We start from the raw sequence: 24,418 nt of genomic DNA, 5'->3' as shown, positions 1-24,418 counted from the left end.
ATGAATAATCATCTCTAACTCACCTTTAGTCACAAATGATCTTAATTTGGAAATGTTCCTCAGTTGAAAGAAGCAGTTTCTAACTAATTGTTTAGAATGAAGCTCCAAGGACATAGCTGACTCGAAGACAACACCTAAGCTCCTGAGGCTCGGTTGGACAGACGAGCCTAAGTCGCCAATATATTGTATTATTTTTGGGATTTTAATTTCAGGGGCAATGATTAGTGTTTCTGTTTTGTCAGAATTCAGAAGCAAAAAGTTGTCACATAACCACTGTTTAATACTAGTCAGACAGTTAATTAGAGAAGACAATTTAAACAACTCAGTTTCCTTAAAGGAGCAATACAGTTGGATATCATCCGCATATAGGTGGTAAGATATGTCGCTAAACTGACTAATAACCTGACCAAGAGGAAATATATACAAGAGGAACAAGATAGGACCCAAGACAGAACCCTGAGGTACCCCACACGACAACTCAGCAGTTTCAGACATGATCTGATTCACATTAACACTAAAACTTCTACCAGACAGGTAGGATGAAAACCATTTTAAAACTGATCCCGACATACCAACCAGATCACGAAGTCTATTAATCATAATATTATGATCAATTGTGTCAAAAGCTGATGAAAGGTCCAATAAGACCAACACTGTATATTTTTTAGAGTCAGCTGACATCATAATATCGTTTGAAACTTTAAGTAACGCCGTTTCTGTGGAATGTTTTTTGCGAAAACCAGACTGGAATTTGTCAAATAACTCATGTTTCTCTAGAAAAAGGGTGAGTTTTTCTGCTACAACTTTTTCTAGAATTTTAGACATGAAAGGAAGCTTCGAAATTGGTCTATAGTTTTTCGGTTGTAGCGGATCCAAATTTGTTTTTTTAAGTACTGGCTTAACAACAGCATGTTTAAAAAAGACAGGAACGACACCATTTAAGAGTGAAGAATTAAGCATCTCAACAATACAGGGGCCAATGGAGTCAAAAACTTGTAAAAATAGCACAGTCGGGACAACATCCATAGGACAAAATGATGATTTCATATAATGTAACAGAGAGGTGATGTCATGTAACGTCACAGGTGTAAAGGTGGACCAACAATGGGCAGGAGACAAGTCACAGGCAAAGTTCTGAGCCAATGATGGGGCAATGTTAGCCCTAACATCTCTGATCTTATTAACAAAAAAGTTGAGGAATTCATTACAGTCTGATCTAGATAACACAGTTGTTTGAGAGCTGGTTGGAGAAACTATTGTATTAATGGTGTCAAATAAGATTTTGGGATTATGCTTATTCGAACAAATTAGTTGTGAAAAAAAGCACATTCTCGCCTTTTTCAACATCTCATTCAAGGTGACCATTAGATCTTTAAGATGGAGCCTGTGAACCTCGAGTTTAGAAGATTTCCAAAGACGCTCCACTTTTCTACAATTTCTCCTAAAACTTAAGATAGCTTCATTAATCCATGGACAGGCTTTTTTGTGGGAGACTGTGCTCAATTTAATTGGTGCTACTTTATCTAAAATCGATAAGCACTGACCATTAAAAGATCGGATAAATTCATCAACATCAGTGCATTCCATCAGAGAACATGGGTCAAACAAGGCAGAGAACCTCTCTGCAGTGTCTTGATTAATAATCCGCCTTTGTGTCATAATTCTCTGGGGCGGAGGATCTTGAGGAAAGTTAATATTAAAAAACACACAGCTATGGTCACTCACATGTACATCTTCCACATGAGTATTTACTATGTCTAGACCAAGAGAAAAAACAAGGTCCAGGGTGTGACCCTTACTGTGCGTGGGTCCAGAAACATGCTGAATGAAATTAAAAGAGTCTGTAATAGAAAGGAGATTAGCAGCTGTGTTGCATGTAAAATCATCAATATGCAAGTTAAAGTCCCCAATAATTAAAACCTTCTCAAGTTTGATGATAGATGATAAAAAATCAGTAAAGTCAGTAAGAAAGACACCTGCAGGGCCAGGAGGGCGGTAAATTAACACACTGTAAAAAGCATTAGAAGAGCCTACTTTAAGCATTTGAGATTCAAAAGAGGAAAAAAAATCTGAGTTAATCACTCTACACATGAAACTGTCACGCTGCACAACAGCAAGCCCACCACCACGACGTGCCAATCGGGGTATCCCAGTAACAGAACAGCCAGTAGGACAGATCTCGTTTAGGTGAATAAACTCATTTTCCCTTTGCCACGTTTCCGTAAGAAACATAAAATCAATATTCTTGCTCATAAAAAGCTCGTTGAGAATAAACGATTTATTAGAGATGGAACGGGCATTAAGCAAGGCAAAGTGGAGTAATGTAACGTTCGGCAGGCCGGCGTCAAAAACAGCTGATTGAGACGGAACTGACCGTAAACAGCTGACACAGTCACGAGGTCTCCAGTTGCGGCAAATTGTCAGTCGCTGGTCAGACAGCACAGTAAACATCGGTAACGGCAAGTCCACCACGATCCCATCAACAAATTGCTGGTGCACGCGAGGTTCACATCCAACCGGTAGAGGTATCGCGGGGTGTTGGTGCTGAGGAGCATTTTCACCCGTATTTAGGGGGAAAACTGGTCGCAGCCACCGGAATCGTTCACCGCGATATGACCCGAGCACCCCCGTCCAGGATTGGCGTCTTCTCTTAACTTGAACGCCAGCTCTGCAGCCCCTTCTCTTCGGTCTCTTCTTAGGATTCCCAGGTCCCCTGGTTGTAAACAGGAGCCGGTACTCAGGTGATGAGGGAGGACGCACGAACGGGGGCGGAAAGGTTTGTCTGAAACTTTCCCAACTTTCAAATTGTCGTTCCATAGACACTCTGATGTCCAACAACGTGCGTCGATCATAAGTCCGAGCAGCAGAGACACAATAGTCAGACGATAGGGTTGATATGGCAACATATAGGGTGAGTACTAACGTAAAGAGATTACACAAATGCGATGCAGCAACGGCCAAGCCAAACACAGGCGCCATTTTGGTGATTAGTGATCTTTGGTGATCTATAAGCTAGTGTGCTCCAAAAAAAAAAAAAACTCTTAAAGCTACTTAATGTGAGTTTTTGTATGTCTGTTTAGATGAGATGATTGAGTGAAGCTCTTCCCACATGCAGTGCAGTGATACGGTTTCTCTCCAGTGTGGATCCTCTCATGTTTTTTCAAGGATCCTGACAAATTGAATCTCTTGTCGCAGTGTGAACACTTGTAAGGTTTCTCTCCAGTGTGGATCCTCTCATGTTTTTTCAGATGTCCTGACTCACTGAATCTCTTGTTGCAGTGTGAACACTTGTAAGGTTTCTCTCCAGTGTGAATTCTCTGGTGCCGTTTCAAAACTACAGCTGTGATAAAAGTCTTCTCACACTCAAAGCACATATGATTTCTTACACCAGTGTGTATTTTCTGATGTTCTTTTAAACCCTCCAGACGTAAAAAACTCTTTCCACACAAAGAACATGAATGTGGTTTCTCCTGTGAATGAACTGTCATGTGTCTCTTCAGGTTTGAACCCCTTAAAAATGTTTTGCCACATTGATCACATTCATGCAGTTTCTCTCCAGTGTGGATCCTCAAGTGTTCCTGAAGGTTTCCTTGTTGTGTAAAACTCTTCCCACACTGATCACATGTGAACGGTTTCTCTCCAGTGTGGATCATCATGTGAACCTTTAGACTCTGTTTGCATGTGAAACTCTTTCCACACTGAGTGCAAGTGAAAGATTTATGAGATCTTTGATGTTTCTCCACTTCATTCACTTCTTCATTCTCATCCATCGGGCCTGAAATTAAAGTTAAAAAAGTGCTCAGTAAATCAATAAAAGAAAAATTATGTAGTGAAAAAAACTAGATCACAAGTGGACTTGATAAACACTGGTGTAAACCATAGACAGTATATGAACTGGACACAGCGACACCATAGGTTTCAACGGAGAGAAGTGAAGCAAATTAGAAGCACGCACTTCCTGATGGCTGAGCGAACTGCACAAAACTCAAACTGAGCTTGACGACGTAGATGTGACGTGAGCAACCCGTCTGTCTTCTAGTAGCTGTGCCAAGAGAAATCTGAATCATTCCCTTCCGAATCTTGCAGAAACAGAGAGCGTGAGTAGGAGGTGTCCATGAGCTTGGAGCAGGAGCAACTTTATGACTCTCTATGGGCTTCTCCCTAGACTTTATCAGACTTCATGCCTCCACGTCCCACCGATTGCCCGCGAGCTTCTCCTCCTGTCTATACGGTAATTTCCAGAGAGTCGCAATCGTTAGCCTACTTTTACAAAAACTGTTTCTACGGGGCCGTAACGTAAGATACAAGGTAATGGAGCCTTTTATACATTGTCATGTTTCTTTAGAAATAAACAATGGAAAAATGGAGTCTTTAAACGCCTCAGATGTAAAGTTATTCACTGTCAAAGTGACGCCAAAATGAATGGGAGTCAATGGAATGCTAACAGCAGGTGAAGGCTTGATAGCCAATGGCGGCCGCCGGGGGTGGTACGGAAATTGAGCGCTGGATTGACTCCCTGGTGTAAACAGGGTCTAAAACAATTTGAGCTTGTCCACTTTTGACCACTTCCAGAGGTAGTGAAAACACATTCAACCGGATTGCTTTGGTAGTGTAGACGCTCATGTGGTCGAGTGTGTTCAAACAGACACAAATGCGTAAACATTATGGGAAGCGCTGTAGCCAGACGGCATTTAAACTTTGTTGGCTGAAGACCCAAGTTTGGTTTGAAGAAGGAAAACTCTGTGTTTGACGTGGACTTGCAGCTTTAAGAGCAGAAACAAAACTCTTCATCTATTCTTCTGTCTGTCTCTGGTCATGCTCACATGCAAATTGCATGAGCTTATTTCACCCATTATATTGAAAGCCTGTACATTTACCTGCCCATAGACCGTCCCCTCAAAGAAACAGAACAAAAGTGGTTGAAAGAGATGGATTTGAAACACCAGGTGTAAACGGGAATGGGCCCTTGTATACTTGTGATCAACTGACCAAAACGCATCTTAACACCAGCTGTAGACAAAGCCTCACAATCTTCTTTAATCCTTTTGAACATGTGATTGAAACCAAATGTGAGACATTTAAACTGACCAATCAGCAGATTACAGCTTTCCCACATCGTACTGAAGGTGTGACATTTAGCAAACCTCAGATGTACACACACATCTTGGCCGACAGACCTTTATCACTATCAGCACTTCTTTACGGATCACTAATGGCCCTTGTGGTAAGAAAGAGGGGGTTGGAGCAGGAAAGCAAACGTCTTTGTTCATTTGCAACCCTAAAGAACGCAAAAACAATGAAATATAGTTTTTCCATCACCATGTCCCTTTAGGAGCTCTGAGTAAATCACATTTTTGTAGTGAGAACTATTAAATATTTGATAAACTATGCAACTACCTAAAATATTAACATTTTAAATACACAATAATGCTATAATTTTAACACTCCCTGTTTTTACACAAACTAAACCACGTGTAGCAAAGTCTATTTATTTGATAATTGTTTTTAAATGTCTTGTTTTAGCAAGATAATAACAATATTTTGGAATGCGCAAAAACTGTATTAAAGGGCACCTATTATGCAAAATTCACTTTTACATGGTGTTTGAACATAAATGTGTGTTGGCAGTGTGTGAGCAAAACCACCCTAGAATGATAAAAATCCACCCAGTAGTTTTTTTACTATCTCAATAAATCATAAGCACTGTCTCAGAACACCCTGTTCTAGATTTCCCTCATTGTGACGTAGAAATGAGCTAAGCCCCACCGACGTGTTTGATTGACATCTGGTTTTGGCATAGACCCCGCCCTCGGTGATCTGTTCTGTACACCATCGCCATTGTTTCAACGACAGCCGGTAATGTCTTTTAAGAAGTGTAGGTGTTCTGTTGTGGGATGTAAGAATGGACATACTAGTCTTCACTGACATCAGAGCCACTGAAAACGCAGCGGATGGATTTTATTTATGAAGAAAAGGCGCCACTTAAACTTCCTAAATACAAGAATCATTTTCTGACTGACTGTTTAGTGAACGAAGGTCAAAGTTAATCCTCAAGTGTGGATCGTTGCCTACAGTTCGCGATCCAACGTCACCTCCAGAAGAAGTAAGTGTATTTTATTATTTTTGAGCAAATAGTCATTTCAATCGATGTCAGCCAGTTTAACAACAAATGCATCTAAAGCTATTTATTGTCGTCTTCATAGGATGTCTCAACAAACAACGTCAGACAGTTTTATGTCACGTACATTATTTTTTGCAGCAATAACAAATGTAAAATGAATACCTCTATCTCCTTAGACAGTATATAAACGTCTATCTCCCTGCAGCATATGTTTTCTGGTTCTGTAACGTTAGCCATCTTCTCATACTTGCCACATAAGCGTGTGTGTAAGTTAGTTTCAAAAAATTGCGCGAAAGTTATCACAATTTGTGTGTGTGTTGCACATCCATAATTGCAAAGGGGACGCGATTAAAACTTTGTAAGTAGGCCTACATAAATGCATCAAATAACCATTCCCGAGACGTTTAGTCCATTCTCATTCGTGTTTATTCTGTGCCGGAGTCTCTTCATCATCTGGGTCCAACAGGGCAGGGATTATGCAGCTCATTTACATTTAAGGTGGTACACACCAAAACAGCTCTTTTTAAAACAGGCCCCAAAAATGACATTTTCAAATGGTTATAATAAATTAACTGTGGGGTATTTTGTGCTGAAACTTCACAAATACATTCTGGGGACACCCAAGACCAATATTACATCTTGTAAAAAGGGGCATAATAGGTGCCCTTTAAGACATATCCATAATTTGGTTGCAGTAATTGTGAACCAGATGTAAAATAAACAGAAATAAATACTCAGATAATACTAATATTGACTTACAGATAACAAACATCCTTGTTTAAAAAAAAATGTTTGCACCCGGTTCATATTATTTGCTGCTTTAATTATAATTCACAACTATTTTTCCTACTATAACAGAGCTAAATCTGATGAACTGCTTTATGACCTTAATGTTCTTCAGCCTCACTAATGAAGAATCAGGAATAAACACCAACCTCTTTGTTCTTCAGTGTGTTTCATTCTGCAGTGTTCTGGATCTCTCATGTTCTCACTGTCCTTCAATAAACTCTGTCTTTGCAGATTTCAGCTCTTCCTGATGGTTTGATGCTCGTCTTCACTTGTAGCTGATGGGAATATTCCAGCATTTATTGGTGAATTGCAGTGGGAGGAGCTTCACTGAAGGAGGAGGAGCTTCACTGAAGGAGGAGGAGCAGATCCGTCAAAATCAAGAAATCGTGCACTTACTGAGTTTTTTATTCTAAGTCACACATTTTAATTATTTATGATGACATATCTATCTTATTTATCCATCTATCTATCTATCCATCTAGAGAAGTAACTTTTAAGTAAATTAATGGAAAAGTTTCAACCTCAGACTTTATTCCTACATTTATCTTACCTCTCATTAACATATTGACAAAATATATATAAAAAAATTAAGGAGTATAAAAATTAACAGACACCAAATATATGAAAGAATAAAGATGAAAGAATAAATCTTAGAAAAATACACTTACAGATTTGCAAGAAACAAATAAAGCAACAATTGAGTTTCACTTATTTTGCTTTTGTTTATCATATTTTATATGAAACGTGTTTAAATCCAGATTATTGAGATAAACAGTGTAATGAAACTTATATCTTGCAGATGTCACAATAACTGATCCATCGTGTCGTTTGCTCAAATCTGTGGACAATAAAATGACCTTAATGTGTGAATTTACAGATCTGAAGACATCAGCATAATGAATGAGGAGAAAACAGGATCTATTGACATGAAATAAAGAGGCTTTTCAGCTGCTCTGATAATAGTGATGAGCCATAGACTATCAATACTCATTCAACAAGCCATTCAGGATCAGAAGATCATCTCACTTTATTATAAGTATTTGCTGCTAGAAACAGATTGTTTGAGTCAGAATATCTGCTGAAAGACTATTAAAATGCTTTAAAATGATTATTATTTCTCAAATGACACAGAAAACATAGTAATAATATAAAGACAGACACTATGACACCCATCTTTATCAACCATTGTAATTTGTCTATATATGAATCTAAATATAGTTTGATTTCCTAATAACAACAAAGTAGTTCGCTAACATCTTACCGTTTTGTATGTGAAGAGAAACCAAATCATGAAGACTGTATTTTAGTTAGCAGACACACGAATCGCGCAATGTTTTACTCTTCAGTTAATTCTTAGCAGTGTTCTTGCGAGTAATTCTCAGAGGCTTGATAAATACGGGCCCAGACCTTTATCACTATCAGCACTTCTACCTTTACCCAGGGCTCGACATTAACGCTTGTACGGGACAAGTGGATCTTTTGAAAGAACAAGTAAAAGAGAATTTTACTTGCCCGACCTAACAAGTAGCCTGATTAAAACGTTCCACATTTGGATTGGCCAAATGTGGAAGGGAGACGCTTTAAAAATGGGGATACCAACAACATTCCAAGTAAGTGAAAGTTTCAACTGGTCCGGATCATTTAGGGGATCTACAGCTTTATACAAGGCACCATCAAATATATCTTGAACAGCTTTTGGCCCTGGTCCATTTGTAATCCAACGCTGATCTAAATGTTGAATCTAACATCTTTTCTTCCAATTGTTTTCTAATTGATACTTTCATAAAAATGTCACCTGATTTAACAAGTGAGTTCATATCCCCGGGTTCAGACCCACATGAGGCACAGCTGGGATTTCATTTCCGAAGTAATGATGACATTCAGGGCAGATTTACATAATCTCAAAAGAGTTGCAGTCAGATTTTAAAAAACGTACATAGGCTACTGGCTTCCCTTACAAAAAGAATTTTATTCAAGAGTGCTATTAGTTTACTTCTTTTAAACTAAAAATAAGAAAGTATACTTTTAGTCTACTTTTTATGTACTTCTCAGAAATATACTTCAAATTCCACTTAAGTATACTTGACTTATACTGACAGAAAAGTGTAAGTATATGTGGCCTGTACTTGTTGATCGAGATATACTTAAAAGTATAATTAAGTATTCTAAGTATTCTTGGCTTGTACTTGTGTTTACTATTTTGATTGAGTAGCTTATTAAATACTTTTTTTTAACATAATATTACTCACTGTCTTATAAACTAACATGTTCAAGTCTATATAGTAACAAGCTTTCGGGTGGAATAGTATATAGAGTAAATAAAATAAGCATGGAACTGAACTAGCTCTTGTACACAGCGATAATAATTCCCTTATGAAAAATAAGTTTATTCAAGTGTTCTATTACTATACTTCTTTTCAACTAAAAAGAAGAAAGCATACTTTGTCTACATTTTATATACTTCTCAGAAATATACTTAATTAAACTTAAGTGTACTTGACTTGTACTGAGAGAAAAGTCCAAGTATATTTGGCCTGTACTTGTACTCAATCTTTTGATCGAGATATACTTAAAAGTTTAATTATTCAAAGTATACTTGGCTTGTAGTTGTGTTAACTCTTTTGATCGAGTAGCCAGATACTTTTTTTATTTAAGCAGTCTATATAAAATATACTTTTTTTTAAATACTATTTTTGATTAAAATATTCATATAAAACAGATATGTTTCTAACTCTGCGTATCTGAATTTTTGGGTAGGCTAGTCCACTGGTAGTGCACATAGGAATTTACTTTAATACTACTTTACTCTTCACTCCATTGACTGAATTTTCCAGCTATCCATGTTTTCTCTGTTATACGGTAGGGGGCGCTATGACACATCTTCTAGTACAGAATCTCCGGATCAAAACACAGGAGAAGAAGAAACTGAAACAAGTGATAGAAGATTGCCCACTCAAATGTAAAATAATGTGATCATTAAACAGCTTGTACATCAAAACTGCTTAATGTTTCCAAATGAAATGAAGTGTAACCCATAAAGAGAAAACGACTGTGAAGCTTTGGGGGTGTTGGACTCAATCTACTCCACCTGTGTTTGATCACATTTCTGAATCTGATCAAGGCGTAGTCTTTGACAAAAATGAGATTTTCTCATCTTTTTTGTTTAAAATGTTGCCTTTATTTATGAAACTTAACAACATTCAAGTGTTGATAAAAAAGGATGCATGAAGCTAATAAAATGTTTTTAAAATTAAAGTGCAGTTAAAGGTATTTTTCAAGTATAAAAAATAACATTTGAACATAGTAGTATAGGCCTACTGCAAGTGCAAAAAATATATATAAATAGTAAACTATAAGTATAATGTTAAGTTCACTTAAAGAAAACTTGCAGTATAAAACTACTAAACTAGTAGTTTACTGAGAGTATACTTCAAAGTTGCTACAAGTATTAAAATAGTTTTAAAATAGTAAACTACCAGTATACCCATAAGTTCACTTGCGATACGAATGAGAAACATAATTATGAACTAGTTGTGCACTTAAAGTTTACTACTGTTACACTTATAGTACACTTAAACATATACTTTTATATACTAAAAGTGGGCCAATTTAGTCCCAAGCGGTATTAAAACAGTACACTTACAAGTTTACTACTAGTACATGTTGACATTAATATACTTACTACATAATGTATACTTAAAAATATACTTGAACATTACTTACGTATACTTCATAAAATGAACTTTAAGTATACTTCTTTTTCGTAATGGTTGGCTTTTGGCTTGCTTATATTCAACAATATTATTGATCTGCCTTACTTACGGTGGACGATGACGTAATTTTTCTTCTAGAAACAATCTTTGTTGTATTATTTTCATGTTAAAACTGTGAAGCTGCTTTGATACAATCTGTATTATAAAAAAAACTCTATATTAAAAAAAATTGACTTGACTACTGGGTACTCCATTGGATCCTTCTGGACAATGTAGATTAATTAGGTCTAATAAAACACTAAGGGCAGATTCTGTTGTTGTGGTGTGCCTAAGACCATAACATAAAATTGATAATAGGGATTCTTCATGACTAATCTTAGCACTGGGGTAGATCTTCTCTCCACTGCAATCTTGTGCATCACCAACTGCTGCTGAATTCATCTACAAGAATTGTGGAAAATAAAATAATATGATTTTGTAAACATATATATTTTAATCTTACAATCATACAAACATGTCTGATTTCTTGGTTAGCCTAGAAGTAAAATAAAAAGTGTACAGTAAGTCCCCTAAAAGTCCCGAATGGCCGCTGGACATCCTGTGAACATCTTCACGAACGTCCGCTAGACATCAAGAGGACGCGAAAAATGGACGTTCGGGGGACGTTCACAGAGGCCATTTAGGGGACGTTCTGGGGACCTTTTTTTGTTAGCTGGGTTAATACTTGGTGCAGCAAATACAAAAGGTAAAATTGGAAACAAATGTAATTTTTTATGATTTCTGTAGATTAGGAATTATATTTCGTACTCATTTGCCTTAATTGCATATTACATCATCCTTGATCAGTTTAATTCTCTCTACAACATTTCTGAAGACCCAAGTTTGATTTGAAGACAAAAAACATCTCTGATACGTATGTAACCCTCGTTCCTTGAGGAGGGAAATGGCAACATTACATCAGTGAATGAAGAAATGGAGGTTTCGCTTAGAAGCCTATCACCTTCGAGTTCTACAAAACGAGCCAATGGCAAGGGAAATGCCATGGGTCTGCGGAATTTGTATAGTGCAACTCCGCCCCACTGTTGTGCCTGAACGCGTTCATTGAACGATAGTACATGAACTCATTCATATTTTGGGCGAACATGAACTGAACGTACTGTATTACTGCCTGATGAAGGTTACTGTGAACTTGTTCATTCTGGTGTCTGTGAACGCCACGCTCTCTCAGCTTGACTTCGTTCAATAGGATGCCAGATTTCTATAGAGTCTTCCAGGCGCAAACCTGGCTAAAACACACCATAAACAGGCCTTAATATGTAGAGGAAAAAACACCCAATCTGGCAACACCAGCCACCAGTGTCGCACCACCGCATGCGTAATCAAAACAAAAAGCAGCATGTACGCGACATCGCGGCAAAGCAGCAAGGAGGCGGTGATGAACATTTAAACGAGTTTTATGACGAGGTCGGTGAGGATGGGAAAAATCTTACATTTCTGAGCAAACTTTGCCCGCCGGCTTTCAAATAGAAAATCTACACTTGTTGAACCGCTGCCTGGTATATTTTTCCAGGATTCCAGTATTCCTTTTTAGTATGTTCTGAAATGGAATTTGAAATGGAAAATTATTAAAATTGAAAAACATTTGCACCCTAAGGACTACTGTTTTCGCCATGATGTCATGTATTGTCGGCACCTGTGCCCGTTAGTCCCTGATTAGTTTACCTTATACACCTGTGTCTAGTTAGTTTCCTCCTGTGTATTTATATTCCCTGTTCTGTTCAGTCCTTTGTCGGTTCTTGTTTGTGTTGAACGTGGTTGTGTCTGTCCTGCCCGTGTTAATTTAAATAAACACTGTTGTTACCCTGATCGTCGTCTTGTGCCTTCAACGACCACCTACAGTGTGACAGAAGAACCGACCTCTGAAAAAACGAGAAAAAGAAAAATGGACTCACCAGCACTGCGCCTCCTTCTCCTCCGTGAAAACCTTAAGTGGCTGGGGTACCTGGCCTGGGAGCTCTGGAACGGAAGCATCACCCTTCACAGCCAGCGAGCCCGAGGCGCCCACGGAGATCATAGAGAAACCAGAGCCGAAGAACATCAAGGCCCCGGAGTGGACGCAGGCAGGTCAGTCCACCTCAGAGCCAGGCGTGGAGTGCAGCTCATCCTCTGCGCCCTGGCCTTCCCCTCCACCAGCTTGGCGTGAGGCCGAGCCCCCGGCTGCACCTCAGGCCTCCAGGTCCATATCTCTACCTCGGCCTGTCAGCCCCGTCACCATCGCCTCTGCTCACCGTTCCCCCATCGCCTCCGCAGCTAGTCTGCCCGGAAGCTCCACTGGGCTCCCTCGTCTCTCCAGGTCAGCCTCCGGAGGTCGACGCCCAGCTTCCACATCGGACTTCCAGGAATCCGGCTACGCCTACACCCTGCACCCCTACAGCTTCATCGGACTCCTCCCTTCCTCCGACCTCCCTGTCATCCTCGCTCACCACATCGTCGCCCCGGTCATCCAAGTCTTTGTCATCGCCTCAGTCCCATGAGTCAGCGGCTCATCGCCAGCCTTCCAAGCCTGCGATGTCGCCCTGGTCCGTCAGCCTTTCTATTCCTTCAGTTCCTCTGCCACTCACCATGGTTCCACCTCCGCCGATCGGTCCCAGGGTTCCACTCTGTCAAGACTACTCCCTGGTTCCTCCCGCCGTCAGCTCCACCATGGTCTACGACAACTCCTCATCACCATCCGTCACCAGCTCCACGCCCTCCAAAGCCTTCGCCCTTTTTTCTATGTTTTTTTTCTTTTGTCGTCATTACAGCATGAGGACGCACCTATCCGAGGGGGGCGTTATATCACCATGATGTCATGTATTGTTGGCACCTGTGCTCGTTAGTCCCTGATTAGTTTACCTTCTACACCTGTGTCTAGTTAGTTTCCTCCTGTGTGTTTATACTCCCTGTTGTGTTCAGTCCTTTGTCGGTTCTCGTTTGTGTTGAACGTGGTTGTGTCTGTCCTGCCTGGGTAAGTTTAAATAAACACTTCACTTCAACCTTCAACGACCACCTACAGCGTGACAAATGTCTTGTTTTTCTTTGAATAATTCCTCATTAAAAAAAGACCATTCAAGCAGCACGTTTCTCCTCATGTTTTTGAGAATATACTGCAAGTGTGAAAGCTGCAGCTGCTACTAGTGTGGACTAAATGGACAGCAACAAAGTGTCAAAACAACAATGGGGAAATACTTTCCCCTCAATGCTAATGTAAACCATGGTTGGATAAGGATTCAAATTTGGATATGAAGATGAAATCTGACCCCCCAGTGCAGGAGGAACTCAGGGTCTAAGAAGAACTCATCTGAGTGAAATGGCGCACACATCCAGTCTGTGGAATGGAATGGCGCAGCAAGTGATGACACCGAGCAGGTCCTACTTACTGGCGAGTACATGAGAGGACACTGGCTCTACCCGGAGATTATAGAATCTCGCGAAAGTGTTGGGTTTCGCCCAGCCTGCAGCTCTGCAGATGTCTGTTAGCAAGGCGCCATGCGCTAGGGCCCAGGAGGAAGCCACACTCCTGGTGGAGTGGAGTGTGCCTTCACTCCTAGGGGGCATGGACGATCCTGCATCTGGTAAGCCAATAAAATGGCATCCACTATCCAGTGAGACAACCTTTGCTTGGAGAGAGCCTTTCCCTTCAGCTTCCCACCATAACAGACAAATTGCTGGACTGAGGTCCTGAAACACTGCGTTTTGTGTACGTTAACACGAAGAGCGTACTGGACAGAGCAGTGCCAAGGCTGGGTCTGCCTCCTCCGAGGGCAGCGCTTGCAGGTTCACAACCTGATCCCTGAAAGGAGTGGTAGGAACCTTGGGCCTAAATTCTAGGCACGCTTTGTCAACTGAAAATGCCTGCAGGTCCCCTGCCCTCTTGATGGAGGCCAAAGTGACCAGGAGCGCTGTCTTCATAGACAGGAACTTAAGCTCCACTGATTGCAATGGCTCAAAGGGAGCTCTCTGCAGGGCTGATAAGACCACTGCGAGGTCCCAGGAGGATATAAGAGGAGAGCGAGGAGGATTTAGTCTTCTTGCCCCCCTCAGGAACCTGATGACTGGGTCATGCTGTCCCACCATTTTCAACTCCACAAGGTCATGGTGCACAGAGATTGCAGCCACGTAAACCTTCAGGGTGGAAGGAGAGCATGGACCCGGCAGTGCATTTTCTGGGGTCTTCACTGCGAGAAGAACACCAGGAGACGAAGAGGTTCCACTTCAACGCAGTTTACGCAGTCAACGCAGACATGCAGTCATAGTTGTGTCTCGTGGACAGGGCCCTAGCGGAATTAATGCGTCCCATCCAGGACCACCTTTCGATGTGGCGATGGAAATCACCTCATCATCTGCAGTGCCAAACGAGACACAGGGAGTGTCATAAGATTGTCCCGTGATCTCGGCTTAAACACTCGCGGGTTGCGGTGCACAAGAAGGGGGTGTGGCCCGAGGAAGAATCGTCGGGGCTTTATTCCACACCGTCACCTTCAGGTTACCCTGGCCACCAGCCAAAGTATCACCTGTCACAGAAGCGATGGGTTGGGGTTTGGTAGAGGGGACTCTACCTCTATGGAGGTCATTGAGTCTTGACCGCAGCACCGCGATGGTCATGTTCACACAATGAGAACATGACTCGTCCACAAACGCTGCCTGAGCGTGATCTAAACCCAAACACGCTAGGCAGCGATTGTGGCCATCAGATGCCAAAACGAACCGACCGCACCCAGAAGTGCATGGGAGAGACATCTTTAAAAAGACATGCCACGCGCAAGATCTTTTGTGAGTGAGAGGATAAAGCTCAGCAGAGTGACATCTTTAAAAAGTGCTGAGTACTGAAGCGCCCAAGGAGAAGCACACACACTGTTGGCAGATCACTGCACAGATCAGCAGCAGGCAATGTGATCTTACTGGAATGTGTTGTTTCATCAACACACTGGAGAGCCGACTGTCTCATAGTGGCAGAGTTGCGCTATGCAAATTTCGCAGAGCCATGGCATTTCCCTTGCCAGTTGCTCGTTTTTCTAGAACTCGAAGATGATAGACTTCTAAGCGATACCCCCATCACGTCATTCACTCACATTGCATCTGGACAGAAGTGGTTGAAAGTAGACAAAAGAGTACCGTATTTTCCGCACTATAAGGCGCACTTAAAAGCCTTTAATTTTTTCAAAAAACGACAGTGCGCCTTATAATCCGGAGCGCCTTATATATGGATCTGGCGCCTTATGTTAATGTCTGTAAAACAACCGCTGACTTAAACCTTGTTTATACTTTCGCCTGGCACCGGAGCGCGAGCCTCCGCTGACTGCGCGCGCAACTCCCCAAACAGACGAGGCATTTATACTTGACGCAACTGTTTTGTTTTAGACTGAACACCAGACCATACCACTGATTTAGACGCGCAAACTGGGTGCCGGTGTGGCAGATTCGGCTCAAAGTCATGCATCTTGCCATCTTCGGATGCGGAGGCGCGCGCGCTGTTACAATGACGTCATTTTTGCCGCACGCGCGCCTCCGCATCCGAAGATGCATGACTTTGAGCTGAATCTGCCCGAGCAGACGGATATTAGTTTTTTTATTACCTTCGCGCTCATGCGGACGCGTCAAGTATAAATAAGGTTTTACAGCTCAGCCACTTGTTTTTTCATATTTTTTTGCAAGTGGTAGATCTTGGTTTACATTTGGACTTTGGATGTTATATTAGGCTTGAAAAGGTTGGGGACCACTGCATAACGCAAACCCAGTCAAATGTTTGACTGCAGCATCTTCTATTTTATGCGCCTTATAATCCGGTGCACCCTATATATGAAAACAGTTCTAAAATAGGCCATTCATTGAAGGTGCGCCTTATAATCCGGTGCGCCTTATAGTGCGGAAAATACGGTAAACGTGAATGGGCCCTTGGTATACTTGTGATCCAATTGACCAAAATGCTTCTTAATGCCAGCTCTAAACAAAGCTTTACAATCTTATTTCATCCCTTCCTTGACCATGTGACTGAAATCAAACATTTAAACTGACCAATTAGCAGATTACAGCTTCCCACATCATACTTTAGGTGTGACATTAGAGGCTTTCGCACCGAAGGAAACTTTTCATAGTTCATAGAACTATTGGTGGAAGTACCCAGATTTTGGTGTGTTCGCACCCGGAAACTAGGAATGATTTTCGTTCTAGGAACTTCTTTTGGAGGAACTAATTTACTTTTTTACTTAATTTCGGCTGATTGGCCGAACACCAAAAAAAAATTAATTTAAAAAAAATGGCTGTGTAAACATACAGATTAAAGCCTATATATTTACTCTAGAAACTAACTCTACAAACATGTAAAACAGTGATAGATGGGCCTCTTAACCTTTACGCTGAGGAGAAAATCCAATGCAACTTTGAAGGGACCAAGAGATATAATTATGTATTTCTACTCAGCATGACTTTTAGATGTAACTAAAGTAAAATGATCAAATTATTTATTCTTGATGCAAGGAGGAGAAGACAATAAAAGTTTAATACTTGGTGCACAAAATACAAAAAGAAAGTAAAATTGGAAGCAAATAAGACAGATCTCTCTCTTTATTGACTAACAAGATAGCAAAGCATCTCAATCAGCCTCTTCTTCAGCTTCCTGAGCAAGAACAGTTAGTAAAAAAAATTAAAAAAACAATTGTACTTTTAAACATATACATAGATTATATTAAGGAAAATTATACATGCGATATTGCTTTGGGGAGGAACTTTATCTTTTAGTATTTAATGTGACAATGTTTCTTTTATACTGTCGATGGTTGTGGCCAGGGCTGTATGTGCATTTGTGCATTTCAAGACATATGAAGGCTTAAATCTCCATCACTCTTTCTTTTTCTCTCATTCTCTCTACTATGGTCTGTCTCTTCCCCTCCTATAGCTGAGCTTTCTCTGATATTCTTTTGATTTTTTTCTGTGTGAAGAAAGTAAACATAGGCTCAACTGATATTCATATACATCAGTTTTCCTGATTATTTTTGTTGGTTGTTTAGCATTTCTATCCTAAAACAGCTGTCAAATATGAAATGTTTAGTTTAGCTATATTTGATCTCACACTTCATGACCGTTAACTGAAGGCTAGAACATGCGCTCAGCAGCTTCTGTGAACATAAAGCCTGTCTACTTTAATTTGATTGGTCATCTCAATATTCTGATGTTGATGAGCGGCGACAGACCGCAGAGCTCAGACGAGAAGATCTTGGAGCTGCGCAATATCCTTGCAGCACTAAAGTAGAGTTAATACTATATTAGAGAATTATTTCACTACCTTTATTATATACACCTCAGAAATATACTGAAGTCTGGAGCTCGGTGACTTCATAACTGGATACAGCCGTGGTTGAGGCTGGTTAAGACAAGCTAATAGGAAAGAGAGGAGGCATCGCACTTGAAAGTGCTGGAACTGAAGATAAGCTACTTAATGTGAGTTTTTATATGACTGTGTAGAGCAGATAATTGAGTGAAGCTCTTCCCACATGCAGTGCAGTGATACGGTTTCTCTCCAGTGTGGATCCTCTCGTGTTTTTTCAGGATTCCTGACTGACTGAATCTCTTGTCGCAGTGTGAACACTTGTAAGGTTTCTCTCCAGTGTGGATCCTCTCATGTTTTTTCAGGATTCCTGACTGACTGAATCTCTTGTCGCAATGTGAACACTTGTAAGGTTTCTCTCCAGTGTGGATCCTCTCATGTCTTTTCAGGATTCCTGACCGACTGAATCTCCTGTCGCAGTGTGAACACTTGTAAGGTTTCTCTCCAGTGTGAATTCTCTGGTGCCGTTTCAAATCTTTAGCTGTGATAAAAGTCTTCTCACACTCAAAGCACATATGATTTCTTACACCAGTGTGTATTTTCTGATGTCCTTTTAAATCCTGCAGACGTGAAAAACTCTTTCCACACAAAGAACATGAATGTGGTTTCTCCTGTGAATGAACTGTCATGTGGCTCTTCAGGCCTGTAGCCCTCAAAAACATTTGGCCACATTGATCACATTCATGCAGTTTCTCTCCAGTGTGGATGATCATGTGTTTATTAAGGTGTCCTTTCTGTGCAAAACTCTTCCCACACTGATCACATGTGAACGGTTTCTCTCCAGTGTGGATGTTCATGTGTTTATTAAGGTGTCCTTTATGTGTAAAACTCTTCCCACACTGATCACATGTGAACGGTTTCTCTCCAGTGTGGATCCTCATGTGAACCTTGAGACTCTTTTTGCATGTGAAACTCTTTCCACACTGAGTGCAAGTGAAAGGTTTCTGAGATCTTATTTGATGTTTCTTCACTTCATTCACTTCTTTATTCTCATCCATCGAGCCTGAAATTAAAGTTTAAAAAATGCTCAGTAAATCAATAAAAGAAGAATGATGTAGTGAAAAATATATATATAAAACCCAGATGTTATAGCAAAAAGTATGAGCTTTGTTTAAACAATTGTTATACAAGGTTTTGTTGATTTTGATCCATTATGTCCCTGGAATTTTCCATGAAAGGGGTACATTAATGTACTAGACATTATTTTTTATTTATTCATTAGAGTCACAAATCTATAGAGCCCCTAATAATGGGATATTATGATGGGAGGGAAAAATATATTTCAATGCTTTTGTGTTCCCGCAAGAAACTTTTTGATACTCGCAAAACCTTAGAGATATTTGTGAGCAAAAGCAAAATTTCTCATGGGAAGGCAAACGCTTTTGCGAGGGAGATGTAAGGGAGTCCTCAGGCAGTGGTTCAGGCTTTAGTGGTTTTGTCAAATAAAGAAACATTATCAGCATGCTGGTGTAAAACTGTATATTTCTTATCCATTACCACCCATCGCTACTAACCACGAACAGTTAGTATAGTAAAAAATATGTGGGAGGGCATTGGAAGTTTTAGGGGAGCAACGGTACATGTATTCACACCGAACCGTACGATACGGATGTCATGGTTCGGCGCATGCAGTCGCTCGACGAATACATTAAGTCAAAGGCGATCCAGGCTCAAATCCAGAAGGGGGCGCATGCTGTAATGCAATGCTGTTTGCTAACAGTAAAAAGTGCAGAAGAAGAAGAAACGATTGATCTAAATGTTTACGTCTCTCAACCAGTGTTTCAACTGTGGAAAGATATCAATAAAACAGCTTGAGAATAATATCTCACATTTACCTCCAGCTTTTAGTGTTGCATTTAGAGAGGCATTTCATATATGCGCTATATTAGTCTATTCATTATATTTACTTAACCTGTTAATAATTTTATTATTTATTGTATGTTTAAATAAATTTGTCATGAAAAAAAACAGCCACTGAGTGAATGATTCCATTTCAAAAATGACTTGGACTAGAAAATGTACTTTATAATTAGATTTAGCAATCAAAACCTGCCACATGTGCAATTTATAGTACATTTTTTTATTTGAGTGTTGATTATTATATCTAAAAATAAATAGCACATAGTTTGAGCTCTGTTGTTAATTGTAATATTTAATAATACACCAATGTGTAATTAAGGGCTCCCCATATAGTTTACAGCATTAGCTAAGATAGATTTTTTATCCTTTCGAAAAAAAAAATTATAATAGAATTTATTTAAACAAACATTTGTTAAAAACAGTTTAATTATTAAAAAAATGTAAGTTTAGTTTTATCCCCCCTGCTGTACCGAACCATCATGTTTGTGTTCCATTACGGCCGTATTATATTGTGTTGCAATTCAATGTTAATACTGAATCCAAACTTGTTAGTTATATCATTTATAACTGAATGAGTCTAATAACAGTATTTAGCTATAGTTACACTTGACAAGGGTAAAATTTACATGTTAAAGATAAAACATTTACAGTTAATTTTACCCAACACCTAATGCAGGGGTCCACAACCTAAGGCACACGTGCCAGGATTTGCTGGCACACAAGCAAATGCGAGAGAAGTGTATGTATTTCATTCAGATAAAGTAGTCCACCTGCACACAGATCTACATTTTGATGTCATAATTCCTCATAGTAATAAAAAAGGTTATTTTATTAAGTTAGGAGAAGATATGCACGGATTAATCCGCTTGTGACCGGAATTGGTCGAATTTCACGTGATCAGCCGAAATCGGAAACGGCTAAAATCGGTATCGGCCTAGATAATTGTAATTGGTGCATCTCTAGTTATGAGTTATAAATACTATTAAATTGTATATCTAAATCTAAAACAAATTTCAAGAGAATTATTTAAATTTCTGTACTATTTCTGTGTAAGCCATTATGAAAATGTAAAATGTTTGTGTGAGTGTGTGTGTGTGTGTGTGTATATAGGCTATGTGTGTGTTGTGGCACAGTGATGAACTCAGAAACTTAAAAATGGCACTTTATGACAAAAAGGTTGCCGACCCCTGACCTACTGTATGTAAAATGTAACCTTAGATAGAGTGCAAGTTCGAGAGAAGGAATCGAGAGAAAGAGAGATGCCATTGATCACTTGAGTCTGGCCAAAGGGCTTTAAGAAGAACAGAGCAGAAAAAAAAGAGCCAGAGCAACAGTTAGGCCCTGTTTACACCTGGTATTAAGAAGTGTTTTCGACAATCCGATCACAAGTGGACGTGCTAAACACTGGTGTAAACAGGGTCTAAAACAATTTGAGCTTGTCCACTTTTGACCACTTCCAGAGGTAGTGGAAAACACATTCAACCGGATTGCTTTGGTGGTGTAGACGCTCATGTGGTCGAGTGTGTTCAAACAGACACAAATGCGTAAACATTATGGGAAGCGCTGTAGCCAGACGGCATTTAAACTTTGTTGGCTGAAGACCCAAGTTTGGTTTGAAGAAGGAAAACTCTGTGTTTGATGTGGACTTTCAGCTTTAAGAGCAGAAACAAAACTCTTCGTCTATTTTTCTGTCCATCTCTGGTCATGCTCACATGCAAATTGCATGAACTTATTTCACCCATTATATTGAAAGCTCGTACATTTACCAGCCCATAGACCGTCCCCTCAAAGAAACAGAACAAAAGTGGACAATAGAGATGGATTTGAAACACCAGGTGTAAACGGGAATGGGCCCTTGTATACTTGTGATCAACTGACCAAAACGCATCTTAACACCAGCTGTAGACAAAGCCTCACAATCTTCTTTAATCCTTTTGAACATGTGATTGAAACCAAATGTGAGACATTTAAACTGACCAATCAGCAGATTACAGCTTTCCCACATCGTACTGAAGGTGTGACATTTAGCAAACCTCAGATGTACACACACATCTTGGCTGACAGACCTTTATCACTATCAGCACTTCTTTACGGGTCACTAATGGCCCTTGTGGTAAGAAAGAGGGGGTTGGAGCAGGAAAGCAAACGTCTTTGTTCATTTATAAGGCTAAATCACACTTAAAATCACATTTTGTAGTGTGAACTATTAAAACTATGCAACTACCTAAAATATTAACATTTTAAGAATACGCAATAATGCTATAATTTTAAGTTTTTACACAAACTAAACCACGTGTAGCAAAGTCTATTTATTTGATTAGTTTTTTTTTTTATGTTGGTGTTTTAGCAAGATAATAACAATATTTTGGAATATGCAAAAACTGTATTAAGACATATCCATAATTTGGTTGCATTAATTGTTAACCAGATGTAAAATAAACAGGAAAAAAAATGCTCAGATAATACTAATATTGACTTACAGATAACAAAAAAATTATTACAAGATTTGTCAAAAAAGAAAAAAAGTAGATTGTTCCTACTATAACAGAGCTAAATCTGATGAACTGCTTCATAACCTTAATGTTCTTCAGCCTCACTAATGAAGAATCAGGAATAAACACCAACCTCTTTGTTCTTCAGTGTGTTTCATTCTGCAGTGTTCTGGATCTCTCATGTTCTCACCGTCCTTCAATAAACTCTGTCTTTGCAGATTTCAGCTCTTCCTGATGGTTTGATGCTCGTCTTCACTTGTAGCTGATGGGAATATTCCTGCATTTATTGGTGAATTGCAGTGGGAGGAGCTTCACTGAAGGAGGAGGAGCTGATCTGAAGGAGGAGGAGCTTCACTGGAAGAGGAGGAGCAGATCCAACTAAATCAAGAAAAAACTGAGACTGAAAAAAAAAAAAAATTATATATATATATATATATATATATATATATATATCCACTTTAAGTATTTATGGTCACATTATAAAAAAATAATCATAAAAAAAGATAAAAACAAAAATATATTTACAGACTTACAAGAAACAAATGGCACAGCAACTGAGTTAACTCAACTTGTTTTTGTTTATTGTGTTGCATATGAAACATGGTTCATCACAGATTATTGAAATAAAAGCCATTATGAAACTTACCTATATCTTGTAGATGTCACAATAGCTGATCGTGTCGTTTGCTCAAATCTGTTGACAATAAAATGAGCTTAATGTGTGAATTTACAGATCTGAAGACATCAGCATAATGAATGAGGAGAAAACAGGATCTATTGACATGAAATAAAGAGGCTTTTCAGCTGCTCTGATAATAGTGATGAGCCATAGACTATCAATACTCATTCAACAAGAATATAGAGAATACAAGAATGATACTGTAAAATATAACAACAGTAATATAAATGTAAATATAAAGACAGCCACTGATGACATTATCAACCCTTGTAATTTGTCCACATGAATCCGATTCCCAAATAACTTCATAACAACAAAGTAGTTCGCTAACATCTTACCGTTTTGTATGGAAAAACAGAAACACGATGAAAACCTTTCTGAAAAGACCCCATAATATGTTGCGTAAACTGTGTAGTACAGTTACGTGATTCAACGAGTGAACTTTTCAGGGGTAACGTTACTACATAAAGTAAAATGAAATAAAAGAGAGCGCTGCATTGATGGCTTCTTTGATGGTGTATTTACTCAGAATGAATCATAAGAAAATATGCATAAAAAAGCATAAAACATAACATTCTCAACATGTATATCACTTTTTTTCACAGTAATGACTCGTTGTAGACATAAGTGACTTTAAACATTCCATCACACTAGAAGGAATAAGAAAAATATGATCAACAAGCTATTTAACACTCTCTCTGTACGTGTGGCATTTATAGCTGGTATTAACACTCTAATCTCATGCTTTTTACAAACAAAATAAGACTTAAACACCATGTACTCTCATACACTCAAATAACATCGACATAATGACAATTTATAATGAATAGCGGGCTATCGCGCTAATCGCGAAACACTCATGCTAACCATGTGCTCAGGCTAAACTCATGACACACTATTAATATAGTAAAAACAACTATTTTAAACGCACACAACTCATCAGTATTGCATTAACAATTTTAGACTCAAAACCAAAGTGTGTTTTAGTTACCTTAAAAGGAGTATGAGAACTATAGTAAAATGAAATGAGAGAGCGCTGCAGTTATGACTTATTGGATGGTGTATTTACTCAGAATGAAGCGCATCACGGGCGCGCGCACCCACTGAAGTGTGCGATGACGTCATCACGCTGGTATACCAAGCGAAAATAATTAATTTAATAAATGCACATAACACTCTTTTTAACATGTCACAAATAGGAAATTGAAAATGATTTAAAAGTATTAGAAAAATAACATTTTACTATTTTATAATGGAATTGAAGAAATTGTAAAAACATTTACAGCTTGTACTCATAGACAGTAAAAGAAATGGACAGAGCGACCCCATAGGTTTCAACGGAGAAAAGTGAAGTCAATAGGTTGGTTTCACGTGACGTCACGCTGCTGCATCGCGAGAGCG

At 39.2% G+C, this 24,418-nt stretch overlaps 1 protein-coding gene across 2 annotated transcripts; it reads right to left on the bottom strand.

The window, feature by feature from the left end:
• Window positions 1–17,812: 17,812 nt before the first annotated feature.
• Window positions 17,813–24,153, bottom strand: LOC308701489 (uncharacterized protein). Of its 2 annotated transcripts, none has more exons than XM_081383809.1 (4): window positions 24,009–24,153; window positions 22,985–23,032; window positions 22,472–22,716; window positions 17,813–18,989 (listed from the first exon to the last, which is right to left on the bottom strand). In XM_081383809.1, the coding sequence occupies exons 3-4, from the start codon at window positions 22,518–22,520 to the stop codon at window positions 18,091–18,093; spliced, it is 948 nt and encodes a 315-aa protein (XP_081239935.1). In that variant the 5' UTR covers window positions 22,521–22,716; window positions 22,985–23,032; window positions 24,009–24,153; the 3' UTR covers window positions 17,813–18,090. The 2 variants fall into 2 exon arrangements, with proteins under 2 accessions (XP_081239935.1, XP_081239934.1); XM_081383808.1 differs by having other exon boundaries at window positions 22,472–22,738; window positions 24,009–24,098.
• Window positions 24,154–24,418: the final 265 nt, after the last annotated feature.

The sequence above is a fragment of the Scardinius erythrophthalmus genome (assembly GCF_964197995.2).
Source record: "Scardinius erythrophthalmus genome assembly, chromosome: 14".
NCBI classification, from domain to species: Eukaryota; Metazoa; Chordata; class Actinopteri; order Cypriniformes; family Leuciscidae; genus Scardinius; species Scardinius erythrophthalmus.
The sequence above is the reverse complement of the archived record's forward strand: the minus strand, read 5'-3'. Positions and strand labels throughout refer to the sequence as shown.